Source organism: Antennarius striatus, chromosome 13, assembly GCF_040054535.1.
Source record: "Antennarius striatus isolate MH-2024 chromosome 13, ASM4005453v1, whole genome shotgun sequence".
Taxonomy (NCBI): Eukaryota; Metazoa; Chordata; class Actinopteri; order Lophiiformes; family Antennariidae; genus Antennarius; species Antennarius striatus.
In genome coordinates, this window is record NC_090788.1 from 5792260 (window position 1) to 5806105 (window position 13846).

The 13846-nt window shown below is 40.2% G+C and overlaps 1 protein-coding gene across 4 annotated transcripts in view; it reads left to right on the top strand.

The window, feature by feature from the left end:
• ncor1 (nuclear receptor corepressor 1) overlaps positions 1 to 13846 on the top strand; it is a 51805-nt gene that overhangs the window by 23411 nt on the left and 14548 nt on the right. For 3 of the 4 annotated variants that reach the window (XM_068330467.1, XM_068330468.1, XM_068330469.1), the window contains exons 15-23: positions 4995 to 5125; positions 6420 to 6721; positions 8732 to 8797; positions 10252 to 10388; positions 10497 to 10593; positions 11862 to 12291; positions 12377 to 12500; positions 12681 to 12858; positions 13458 to 13619. In XM_068330467.1, coding sequence (XP_068186568.1) covers positions 4995 to 5125; positions 6420 to 6721; positions 8732 to 8797; positions 10252 to 10388; positions 10497 to 10593; positions 11862 to 12291; positions 12377 to 12500; positions 12681 to 12858; positions 13458 to 13619 — 1627 coding nt within the window. The remainder of the gene's footprint in view (positions 1 to 4994; positions 5126 to 6419; positions 6722 to 8731; positions 8798 to 10251; positions 10389 to 10496; positions 10594 to 11861; positions 12292 to 12376; positions 12501 to 12680; positions 12859 to 13457; positions 13620 to 13846) is intronic. The other variant, XM_068330470.1, reaches the window with a different exon arrangement.

Below are 13846 nucleotides of genomic sequence, written 5' to 3' on the forward strand. Positions count from 1 at the left end.
GTGCCGTCTTGCTCATATTACTCCACTCCTACATAAAGACATCTGTTGTATCTGTCAGATGGCAGCTGATCCCAATAAAACAAGTTTTTACAGCAGGGTTTACAACTCTAAAACCTTTTCTGTTAATATTGAGTTTATTCAATAATTCATTATTATTATTTATCCATTGTTGACACTGCTTGAATGTGGTTATTTATGTGCATAGCTATTTAGTATGAGATACAGTTCAATGAGACATTCAATGATCCTTTGGTTAAGTCCTTATTGTGTAGTTATCTTGACAGGAACTGAGCATTATACAGTCATTCAGGGTGAAATATTTATGTTGTAATTTTCACTATTTGAAAGAAGCATTATTTTCTTCTTCCGGTTTGTTGGGAAATGTAGGTTGTGGCAATTTTGTGCTTGTTTTGAGCCAGAGTTGACGAGGTTGGTGTTCAGCATTACTTTTAGCGATGTGGTTATTACAACTTTTCACAATTGTCAATATTTATCATTCTATGTCAAGATCTATAAAATAACAAATGATATAATATATAAAGCTATTTAAATCAATGTAATAATATCAAATGAATAAATTTAACTTCTGAAATGAAGTGTCAGGCAAAGCACAGAGAAAATGCTAAAGAAAGAGTGTGTATTATGGAGGTCAGGCCAGGATTTTTTCCAGTTATGCAAAAAATCCACTTCTACCACAGAGATCCCTTATATCTGATGCAGAAAAACACCGGGCCTACAGGCCAGATTTTTTGTTAATCTTTCTAAAGCACCAAATTCATCAAAAGAGCTGAAAATGGCCCAAAGTCTGGAACACATTTTTGTGGTAAAATTCCAGAAGAGAAAAATATCAGCTTGTTATACAGAGATGTTTGAGCAATGTGCAGTTGTCTGTGTATTTTACAGATTCAAGCTCAAGTTGGATGTACTGTATTCAACATTTTAAAGTTGTTTGATTACAGTGTTTATGGTATAATGGCTAATGCCTGTCCTAATCTTTTTGCATCTGTTATATTTTTAACAGTATATTATTCCATCATTGTTCAGGAATGAATGTATCCTTTATAAATAGTGCATTTTTCCTAAACACATGTATTTAAATGCTGCTCTTTTTTATAGCATTCTGTTGATTGAATGTTTCGTGAACCATTATTAATTCAAGAATTGGATAATGGCAGTAACTGTAATAAAGTTTAAGTCTAGTAGGAATTGAATAGCTTTTTCATTTCCTCGTCCTTCTAAATAGTTACTTGAGGGAGATTCTTCTGATGGTCTAGGTCTTGTGGCAGGAAAAAGAAGATTGACTTGTGGCTTTGTCATTTCCTAAATCAAACAGCACCTGTGATTTCAGCAGAAGAAGGGAAAAATTAAAACGCTCAAAAATTTTTAAACTAGATGAGGAAAGAGCTTCATTTGAAAACCCGAAGAACCGCAGAACCAAAGGGCCACATTGACTTTTAGAGAAGAATCTGTGTGGAGACTCTTCACACCATGTAGAAGAGGCAGGAATGCCACGACTCTCCTACCACTTCCAAAGCAAACACAAGCTCTCTCTGGCCCAACCAAAACTGCATCTCACTGAAAGACATATAAGGGGAAAATAACTGGCCTGAAAAAGCTTGGTCTCTCCTGTAAAAAGATATGTGAAATGTTGAGTGCCAAGAACATGTTTTGCAGGCAACTGCAAGCAGGAAATGAGTCAAGAGTTTGATTCCAAATCCAAGCTTGACGTGGTCCTCTGTGCACGTGAAGCTGCAAGCTGAGTGCTTAATTTTGTGGACCTTCCTGCATTTGCATTATCATTACTGTTAATGCATTACTTCACTTCCAGAAGATTGCTCTGTATGTGTTCATATGCTTTTATTCTACGTTGAACATGGAATACTTCAGAATGTGTCTCTGCAATTAACAATATGCACAAAAGTAAGAAGCATCATTTTTGACAAATAAAAGGATGCCATTTGTGGGGATTTTCTTTTAAGGCTGTGAACTGAGCAATATATGATGAAGTGGAGATACTGTAGAATTAGTGCTGTCAGGCGATTAAAATAATAAATCTAATTAAAGGATTTGTAATTAATCTAATTAATCATATTTTAATCTCATAACTGCTTAAGGCCCCCAGAGAAGAGTTTGAATTCTAGGACATTACAAAATTGTAGTGCATGACTATTCAATAGAATGCACCAAGAAGAGAAGATTTGAAATCCACATTTTTATTGGTTAAGTGTGCTTTATAAATGAAATTCAAAAGAAAAAAGGCCAAACACATCCGCAAACCAATTAGGCCAGGTGCATTTCTCAAAAATGCAATGCGAATAGTTAAATAAAATAAAATAAGACTGAGTCTCAAATAAGCAGACTCTCAATCAAAATATTAAAGCTGACTCAATTCAGCAATTCAAAATGAATAGTATAACGTGCCTCTAAATAAGGCAACTAAATAGCAAGATGTCAACCGGCTTTTCCTGTTCGGTAGGGTAAGCTAACGTTCAACTCTGTCCTTGACATGTTTTGCATTTAAATGATACGTTAGGCTGGAGCTGCTTCGGTGATATGAAAATTCTCTTTTACAAAAGGTACAAATAATAATAATTACGGATTAGATTAACATAGTGCTTTTCTGGACACTCAGACGCTTTACATCGGATCCGTTATTCATTCACTCCTCATTCATACTTTGTGACTTTGTAAACTACGTGTGTAGCCACTGACGGAGGGTCTACAGCGCAGGATCACTGCGTTTTTGTTGATAGTCCCGTCTTTGTTCTTTTTATAAATAAACTTTCCGCCCAAAGGTCCGAGTGGGCTTGCCTCGCTCTCCTGTGTCGCGTCCATCTCTGTCGTCAGTCACTCTGCTTTTGACTAGTGGCGCAGGTAGGAAGTGACGTACCGCTGCATCCTACGGGTCCCTCAATGGGCCAAATTTAAAATGCTTGCGCATTGATTTGCCACTCGCGATTAATTGCGTTAATTTTTATAGCGCGTTAATTTGCAGCGTAATTAATTAGTCGAATGAATGCATTAAAGTGACAGCCCTATGTAGAGTATTATTCTATTTTCATGTAGCCTCATTCACAGAAGAAAAAAAAATCCCTCTCATTATTAGCTTACTGTGGTTAGCGATTGCTAGAGTGGGCATTTATTTTTATTGCTTACATTCTGTTTTTGTGGGGTTGTAGAGCACTAGCATATGATATACTGTATTGACCCGAATATAAGACGGTGTTTTTTGCTTTGAAATAAGATTGAAAAAGGGGGGTCGTCTTACTTTCGGGGTCTAGACATTATACCCATTCACAACGCTAGATGGCGTCAGATACCTTTAAAGCGAATGCTGAACTTAATTCCCCAGGCCAAAGCAACCCATGTCACGAAGAAGAAAAATAAAAATAGCGGTAGCACGAAGAAGAAAAATAAAAAAAAATAGTGGTAGGAAATAAAGAAAATATGAGAAGAGATAACAGAAAATGGAGAAACGTAGCAACAATCTGGAAAAAAGTGGGTCGGTTCTCGGATGGTAGCAAGGTTGGTGCCACTCACCATTCATTTACAAATGTGATTGCACTTTAGTTTACATATTTAAATCTTCAGATATTAAGATGTGATAGACAGTTCTTGCATGATTCAAATGAGGCAAAATACCATGCTTTTTCTCTTGAATATATTGTTATAATCATTTGGTTCAGATGGACTGTAATTATTTTCTATATAAAAATTAAATTTGGTGTTAAAAAGTCTTTTTTCAAACTTGAGTCTTGAAAAAGGGGGTCGTCTTATAATCAGGGTTGTCTTATATTCGGGCCAATACAGTAATATGATGGGCATGAGAATATTGTTCAAAAATACATGAGACATCCATTTTTTTCTAACATATTCCCTCTTCTTCTTTTTTTGCTTCAATTCATATGTTTCACCTCTACCAAAGAGTGAAGCACATTCCTTATCCCCATCTGGTACCAGCATGGGATGTTTAGTTTGGCATAGCCAGACTTGTTCCAGTACAACACTTTCATGGAAAAGGCAGGAGGAAGCTTTTTGTAGTTGTCGTGCCAGCAGCAATGATAATGCTGGTTTGTCCTCGATAGCTTTGTTGGGCCTGTTTTTAAAGGCAGTGTTTTGTGTTTTTAGTTTACTTTTATTGGCAGTGTCTAGCTAAAATAATTTTTCATTTAAAATACTTTTGATTATCTTATTTCTGAATTACTTTTTTACATAGCAAGGCAATTAAAAATTGATTTTTGTAACACTTATAAATATGTGCATTTGTAATCGCTTGTGTCTTATATTTCTATTGATGCTTCACTTAAACTATGGCATAATATGAAGTGTACAAATCTCCAAATTTTAGATTTTGGTTTAAAGTTAATCTAACTCAAAATAATATTATTTGAGATCACCATTTTGACTTTCAAACATGATGAAAACAAGATCTGTTACTATGTACAGTATGTAGATAAGTTGCATCCAGTGGTAATACAACAAACCGTATGTTGCTCCTTAATAAATCATAAGCACTAAGGATGTCTTTACTACTGTGCAGGTTACCCATGCACACTGAATATCCCTCCGCCATCATGGGTGCTGGCTTTTGAACTATAGGCTAACAACCGGTCAGATGGTTCTTCTCATCTTTAGCCTGAAGGATGCGGTGTCCACAATGTCAAACTTTGACGTGTTAGATCACAAGACAGTTTTCCACTTGCCAGAGGCAAGTGGAAAACTGTGGAGGCACATGGCTGAATGTGACACATTTTTTAGGACATTTCAGAGAGCATGGATTGGGGAACATAATAGGTGAATGTATCAACAGAAGCAAGATTAAGTCACTTTCAGGTTATTTTTGGTTACAGTATTTGTCCGTCTCTACTATGTGGTCTTTTCTGTATTATGTAACAGACACAGTTGGATATGCCACTCAGTCAACTAAAATGCCAGTGTTAAGTATAGGTGCTTTCATTAAATTTTCCATTAAATGTCTCGTGTTTTATCTTCAGCAAATAACACGCCCCTCACAAGAAGACAAGTTGGAAGACAAAAACGAAGAGGACAAATCCGAGAAGTCTGAGAAAAAAGAGGACGAGGAAAAGAAGGACGAGGAAGAGAAAGATGAAAAAGAGGATTCAAGGTGAGTTGTCACTAAGGTTCATAAACTGTGAAAACTGTGAGCACGGCTTGTTAATTACATTTATTATAGTTTTCAGTCATACATGAACAAATATCAATTGAAATGACTTTCAAATACCTTCTTTTTTTTAAATCTAAATGGAGTTTAATACTACACAAAGAAAAATATTCAAAGTCCAGACAAATACTTTTTTGATTAAATGTCCATTCTGAATTTGGTAATATTTGAAAGCCCAAATGTTCAAACTTCTGTTTTGACGTCCAACAACCCTTTACAGATACTTCTATAAAGAACACTGGCTAGGAATAAACACAGGAATAAAAAAAAATTCACAAAATTTCCATATTAGGCCTTCAATTAACAGAATTCACAGCATATAAAAAGATACAGGGATGGGAAGATTTCACTTTACCTCAGTGGAATGATGTGTGCTAGTGTTTGCAGAAGCCTGGGCTTTGTGATAGCAGCTTTTTTTTTTAAGCACATGTCTATCAGACAAGAAACTTTGCCAACTTGTGTTTATGCTAATATGCTATTAAGTCAGCTGAAGCAGCACAGTACGTTTCTGTTTTTAAGCATGACTGAAACAATAGTATGACTGCATACAACCAGTGGAGACTTCTCTGAAATAAATATTTCAATAAAATAGATTATAACAGCAACAGCGTTGGTGGATGGATGCTGGGATCTCTGGTGTAGAGATCATTTACATAGGGTTAGGTAATGTCTGTAAGTACATAACAGGTTTGATGGTATGTATCTGCAACGCCACAGAAAACAAATGACAAAAGTTTCACGTATGGATTGTTGGGCAGAAACGTGCTTTTCTTCATCACTTTTCTTGATTTGCATTCCATTTTGTTTCTATTCTGCTGGGATAGAAGTTATTGTTCATCCACATCAGCACAAATTGAATTGTTGCAGTACTGAGGCCCTCTGCATCCTCAGACACAGATTTTCTTGTCTAAATTAGCTCATTGTTGGCATGGTTTAAAAGGTTTAAACACCAACAGCGGTCTGAAAAAGATATACGCTACTGTATATTTACATAAAAGTGTGTAATAAAACGATACGCTATGCGTTCCATAGTATGCAATTTTGGAAGCCACACGAGTCTGTCCAGCTCAATGTCAGAGCAGATTTGTTCAAACTTTTTCTTGTGTCTTGAATTATAGATGAAAATAACATATTACAAAAAAGAGCCTGTTATTGCTGAGTCAAAAAGAATAGAGATTTGCTCCACCACAAGTTTCTAACACTACGTTTTTCTTTTTTTCTTTCTCCAAAACCACAGAGACATTGGCAAGGAGAAAGACAAGTGCGACGGCGGGGAGGACGAAGACGGAAAGGAGCAAAACACGCCGCGTGGCAGGAAGACTGCCAACAGCCAGGGCCGCCGTAACAGACGGATCACCACACGCTCCATGGCTAATGAGGCCGCATCTGTGGCTGCCGAGGAGGCACCTCCCCCAGCCAGTGAGCCCGCCTTGCCCGATCCTCCCCATTTACCAAAATCTGATGCAGCACAGAAGACCATGAAGGACATGAAGGATGCAAAACCCCAGACTCCAGGAGCTTCAGTAGACGCAAGTAAAGGTGAATTTTAATGTAGACACTTCCTAGAGGTTATAGAAAATGTTATTACAACATGAGAGAACACTCAGTGATGCCAACATGTGACAGATAGCTTCAATAAAATAATTTCAAGTGTTCAAGTGTAGAATGTTAATATAAAATCCTCATTGAATCTATGCAATCAAGAAATGTTAGACAATAAACATTACACAATTACTGCAATGTTACCAGTCATTCAGGCTAAAAGATATTTCCACTAATGAATAACCTGTTATTGGCTCTGATTTGCCTGACGCCTGGGATAGTGTTCATATTGTTAGCTTTTTATATCCTAATAGTTTTTTTCCAGATTGCACAACAGAACAGTCAAGAGTTCAACTGAAACAAGTTTTAGGGGGATGTTCTTTCATCCTCTTAAGAACACGATGTATTAGTTGTAAATAACCTGACAGTGTATATAGTTCAATAGTTTCAGGTGCCCACTGCCAATCGTCAGACAGACTCTGTCCTGAATTGCACTACTCTCAGGCAGCTGTATGAAGTCCATCCACCAGCTCTGTGAGAGCTGTTGTCATGACATTCAGTCATGCACTTGTATTTTTCCAGGCTTTGAAGTATGTGTCTCTGACAGCAGTAGCCCTGATTTCAGGTGTTCAGTTCCCAGTGTGTTAGGTTCATCATGCATTAATCTGTATCATCAGTTCACTGTTGTGCTTCTCTACTGTCTGGTTCCTCTGCTGCCTTTTTAGCTCGTCCTCTCTCAGCAGTTTTGAGTTATGCAAAGTCTGCCCTATAATGTGATTAACCAGTGGCCTGCAGTGTGTCCTTCTAGCTTCTCAACCCTCTGACCTCTTTGGCCCGCTGCTGGGGTTTATCATGGCTTACGTAGGACTGTGTCAACTATAGTGACTGCATCTACCAGACTACGTGTGTTTGCTCACTCTGTTGTAACCTCTGCAACTATGGTGGTTCTTAGAAGTACGTGGGCAAGCTGCCAGAGCATAGCTATCTGTCAATCTTTCCCATGCATAATGCTGCCAGGTAAGATGAGAAAGCTGCTGACTCAGTGAAGGCCAACAGTGGGGGTTTGATCTTATTTGAAGCAATGGGGGATAGTGTATGTGTGTAAATATATCATTAGTGTAGATCGTGAACTGCAGGCACATGTTTGTTTTCATAGCCCTAAGATTAATGACCAGCAGAGAGGGGCCTAAAATGTCACGAGGAGAACATGTGAGTTTCCACGGGAGAAGGAAGCCTAGTCCACTAGACATTTGTGTAACCAAGTGTAACAGACTGTGTGGTCTGGGGTGGTGGGGGTGGAGGGGTTGGTAGAAACCATATAAACAGTGAGGATTGATCCCCTCATCCTGGAGGGGTTGGGTGGTTGGAGCGGCAAACATCCTCTTAATGTCAAGGGTATATCTACGGCTATATTAGAACAAATGTTTAAACCGTCTTAGTGGGTGCCATGGAGGATAGTGGGCTAGAGTTCACTGGGCCCCCTCCACACTAAAACATTCACTTCTGTGAATTTTGGGAGGGTTGTGGAACTGTGCAGCCGAGCTGAGGCAAGAAGGAGGGTTGTGTGTCGGTGTGTGTGTGTGTTTACAAGATGTGCAGTGTCACAGTAGAAGGGGTGGGAGGGTTTAGGGCTGGCTGTTTTATCTGTCTGTTTGTCTCCATCCAAGGCCATTTCCTAAAGAGGGAGGCTCAACTCCTCCGCTGTCTGGCGCTGCATCAGCTGACCAAGGCCCTCCCCCTGTGGATTACAGTGGAGGAGGGCTTGTTCTCGGCTGTGGGGAAGGGGAGAGAAACAGATAGGAAGGAGAGTGAGAGAGAGAAGGAGAGTTAGTTAGAGTGAGAGTGCAAGTGAGGGAGCAGATCTCGGCAGCCCATGAAAGTAAACAGATTATTAGATTAGTGGCCATGAAGAAGGAGACGACTGTCACTTTCCGTCTGTGTCCCTCCCTCCGTCTCTTTCTTTCTAGCAGAGCTGATGGAGTTGTGTCTTTTTTCTTTGTGATTTAGCGGGTACTGGCGAAGCCGGAGAAACTTCTCGCTGGACCGAGGAAGAGATGGAGGTTGCCAAAAAAGGTAGTGTTTCATTTCTCCTGACATATTGTACCTCTCCCTTTATCTACACCGCTATGCTTTTAATAATCCCTTCTTTGGTTCCCTCCTTCACGGTCTTTCTCTTTTCTGCTGCTGATTATCTCTTGTTGCCTTGCCCTACCCATTTCTTACATGACCATTCACACAGCTATAAACTTGTGCTTTATTGGAAGCTGTCAAAGACCCATAAAGAGTTTACAGGATTTTTATGCCTCCCCCTCTTCTACTGGCTTATCAGGAGTAATCTACTAAAGTCATTCATGAAGCAAAAGAGCATGACGGTTGTTCAAGTTCTACTAAAGAAGACTGTTAATTATTCTCATTTGAAGCATTTGTATTTCTAAAAAAAAATCTAACATATTTTAAATATACTTTGGAAAATTCTTGGAACTGTCTGCACAATGTGTCTGGTATCACATTACACGGCTCAAGTCTTAATCAGCTCATGTGCCATTCAACTGAACCCCAGCTACCACTTTTGGCTAGTAAGGTGTCTTTGAGCAGTGACACCCTGAAACAGAAGGTAGCAAATAAAATAATTAATTAAAGCTCTTGGACAAATATTTGAGAATTGCTTCCGCTTGCAGTGATCTCCTCACATGTTACATATGTCTATGGATTAGTACACCTAAAAGGGCCCTGTAGTCAAAGTAGGTTCAGGAGTCACTTTTATGCTACGTGATCACACATGGCTGGTCATGAAAGCACATTAGACACTAATTCTTGTGACTTGCTAATGTGGATAGCCTTTTAAGTTCATACAACTGTAAAATATATTTAAAGTTTACAAGCAAGTCAAAAGAGAACATGTTAATTTGTGAATTCATTAAAGTCTAAAATTCATTAATTGTGTGGCTTATGTGGAACATACAGTACAGTCATCACTTATTTTGCCAATATTTGTCAAGATGCAAGTAATTAAGTGATTAAATGATAATTTATTAGAAACTACAACTATATTGTGACAGCACAGTGGCCAGGGCTTTGAAATGTCTTCCCTCGGGAAACAAATTATCCTTTTTAGAAGACACGGTAATAATATGACCATCTGTAATCAGAGATAGAAGCACTAGAAATATCAGCATCATAAGATCTTAGTGTCACCTCAGATGTGCAGCTCTCGAAAGGATTTTTAAAAAGATTCATTCATTCGTCGTTCACCGCTTCATCCGCTGTGGCGGGCCGCTCTTAAAAAGATTCAAACAACTTAAATTTGTTTTCTGATTTTTAAAGGTCTAGACATACCAGGAATTGTTTGAAGGTTGTTAATTGTATCTGGCAAAATGACTGAATGCATGTTAAGTGTTTTCTGTTCTAAAAAGACCCCTGGCTGTTCCTTTACAGTGCATACAGTCATTGCATGTAATCTGAAATGTCATTGGTTTGAGTGATTTCAACTTCATTGATTCAAGATCTTTGATGTTATCCTGCATCAGGGCTAGTGGAACATGGCAGGAACTGGACAGCCATTGCCAAAATGGTGGGCACAAAAAGCGAGGCACAGTGCAAGAACTTCTATTTCAACTACAAGAGACGTCACAACCTAGACAACCTGCTGCAGCAGCATAAGCAGGTAGGCTGTTTGTAACCTCCTTTGTGTAACGGTTTATCATTGTACATTGGTAGCATTTCTTTGTATTTGGGAACAAAGAATGTTTCTTTGTGTTGTCGCGTTGCCTAGGACTCACGGCGGGCTCGTGCTGATAGGTCTCAAGGTGAAGGTCTGGCTACAGCATCACCCGATGATGAGGATGAGGACAATGCAGATGACAGTGAAGGTCAGAGAGATGTATGATATGCTCATCATTAAACAAGCACATGCACACACTCATTTGTTTTGAATTGTTCTTCCTGGTTTATCAGCGGTCAGAACGAACGCTGATGCAAACTATATTTCCATGCGCATGAGTTGTGTTAGTAAAGAGGCTTGGAGAGCGAGAAAGCAGCAATAGGTTCCATTCAAACCCGGGAAGCCGGCTCCAAAAAGGCATCTGAATGTCACATTAGGATTTCGTTGGAGTTGATGGCAGTGTGCTTGCTCCCTACTGAATGTAATTTTAATGAGACAGGAAAAAAAAGGATCAAATGGAAAAAGCAAGAGGGAGAGGGAGATTAAAGATATGAACTAATTCTGACTACTTGGGCGCCTGTTGCATAACAGCTCTTGTCTTTGAAGACTCAACAAAGCCTTCTCTTTGAACAAAATGCTGGTCCACTTGTTTGATCCCGGTCCGTCTGCTCGTCTCCCCCCTCTCCAGAGGTTGTTATCTTTGCTGACATAACATGAGAGCCCCTGTGAGAAAGATAGTGCTGCATACGGAATGGATTCAGTCTCTAATTAATGAATTAAATGTTTTAACAATAATTTGATATGCCTTTTGTTTGTTTGTTTTGTTGGGGGGCAGATTTCACAAGATAGCATTGATTACAGCAGGAGGTCACAGGGTTTTCTCTCTTGTTTAAGTGACTTTGTCTTTGAAACCCAAACTGGTTTCAAGGTTTTGGTAATGCACCACATGTCATGTCACCTTACACGCATTAGACAATGGTGTACTGTGAGCTAAAAAGGAATGCTTCAGTTGTGCTTCAAACATTGCTACTTTTAATTAATTTATAGGCCAGTGTCTGAGTTTGTGTTAAGTTCCCACAGCTAGATGCCACATGATGCAGATAAGCAAAAGGAAAGAAGAAAATTAACTGTTGTGAACAAGGCTGCTCTTGGTTTGTTGTTGTGAGACATGTTCCTGTGTTTGGAATGCATTCCTGTCACTCTCCTGCTACAGCATGGAGGCGACTGGCTGTCATGATATCCTGCAATTGGGAGACCTGACACAATTTAAGGATTAATGAGAAATTCACTACACCTTTTTGTTTGTATAAGTTACCTAAAATAAAGTTCCCTGTGTTTGTTGTCGCTCACTTTAAATACAGATATTCAATGATGGTTACAATTTTTTTTAATGAGTGTCATGCCTTTGGATGGCATACACACATACACACATATGTACCATTTATATCAATTTAATAATTTTGTCATGGCTCTCAGGTGGTGATAACAGCTCTGATACAGAGAGCGCCCCCTCCCCATCTCAGACCGACTCTTCAAAATCTGGTGACTCCAAGAGGGTCGATGCAGCAGGAGATGCTCACAGTTCTGAGCAAGACAGGACTCAGCCCAATAATGGAAAGGCCCCAGAGTCCTCGTATGGGGAACTGTGTGTCAAGGAAGAGAAAAGCCCAGAGAGCGAAGTGGGATCCCAGGATGCCAGGGTAACCTCCTATCCCGGCTCAGTACATCCCAAGATTGAACCTCAGGATGTGGAGATGAAGACCGGAGAGGTTCAGGTCAAGATGGAGCCTGAGGTAAAGGAGAGAGGAGACAAGGGAGATCATGGCGGGAGGGAGCTCCATTCAGACAACGACTCCAGCGCCACTTGCAGTGCTGATGAGGATGTAGACGCAGAGCCTGAGAGGAGGTGTGTTATCATAACTGCCATTTTCCTTTAGTAATGAAGATTTTTGTGTTTTTTGAGTGCAACCATCTGCTTTGTACTCCTTCAGATTACTGTCCATGGAAAAGCCGTCATTGCTTAACCCTCCAGGCTCTGTGCTGGTATCTTCACCCAAGCAAACTCCGCTGAATATCCAGCAGCTGCAGCAGAGGGCGGCTACCATCCCACCTATGGTTAGCCTCAGTTTCATGTTCATTATTAGCATTATAAGCAGCTGTATGTGCTAGTGTACGCAACAGCTGCTAATCTTACTCTTATGTGCGTTAAATATGTCTTATATCCCCTTAAAGCAAACCCAGATATATTCACAATGCTCAATTCATTTGACTCTTTCTACTTTTTAACTCCTTTAGGCTTCTGGTCCTTTTGGCCCTAGAGGTTTGCCCATCAGTGGTTTGGCCATGCTGCAACACCAAATCAAAGCGGCGCATGAGTCAGCGCACCAGGAGGAGAGGCAAGGGCAGGATCAGGGAGAGCTGGAACGCAGACCGCCTTTCAATACCCGCAGCCCCACCATCCTGGACAGAGATGGTGAGAGAACAAAACACCCCTATTCCATCCTTATCTCTTCTTCCTCTTCTTAATTGCCCCATCAAGCTTTTTCTTCTTGCTACCAGCATGACTTTTTTTTTTGGATCAGTTTTGTGCGGTTTCAAAATAAGGCAGCTGAATGTGGTTCATCGAGAGTCAAGACTCAGGATTTTGTTGACTGTTGTGCATTTAGTGCTTTTGGGGTTGAAATGTGAATTGTTGCTCCTCTTCAGAGGAGGAAAGAGACTTTTTTTTAACTGTATGGCTGGGACACTGCAGAGAGGAACTCTTGCTTCTTCTGGGAAGTCACATTCAGAGAGGGAGAGCAGTAAAGACACTAGGAAAACTAGCAAACATTGTGAGTTTTGCAAGGCTTTTCAGTGTGTTTTAGGTGAATGGCTGTGGAGAGGAGAGCAGCTGTCAGTAAGCTGCTGAATTTGAAACCCAGTTATTTATGACATATTTTAGAGGGAGTGAGTCCAATGGTGGTGTTAGTTGTCTGGGCCCGTCTGTTCTAGGTCAGCTCAATGCTACCTGGCATTGAGGTCTTGTTTTAATAGTGGTTGTCTTCCCTTTGTCCTTATGCCTGTGTACTGTAGGTCAGCCCTACATGCCTTATGATATGAAGCTGGCTCTGGACCATGAGACCCACACTGGTCGGCCAGGCTCTCCCTACAGACTCTCCCCCAGAGAGATGAGTAAGGCCTCACCCCAGCCTGATCCCAACACCCCCAGTATCTCCCGCTACAGTGTGCCACCAGGTAAAAGCACACGCCTTCACCCCCTCCTGCCTTCCCTTTTCCTCTTCTGCAAAAACTACTGTTGCCTGACTCCTGTTGGCTCTGACCGGAGGCCCGCTGGTGATTACATCAAGTAGACTCATAAAGTTTCAGCTCGTGTTTCATGCGAGAGAATGAGTTGTTATCTGTGCAATCACCTTGTCTAAAGGTAAAAGTGATGTTTGTTATATGAAGTGCTTCGGGAGCGA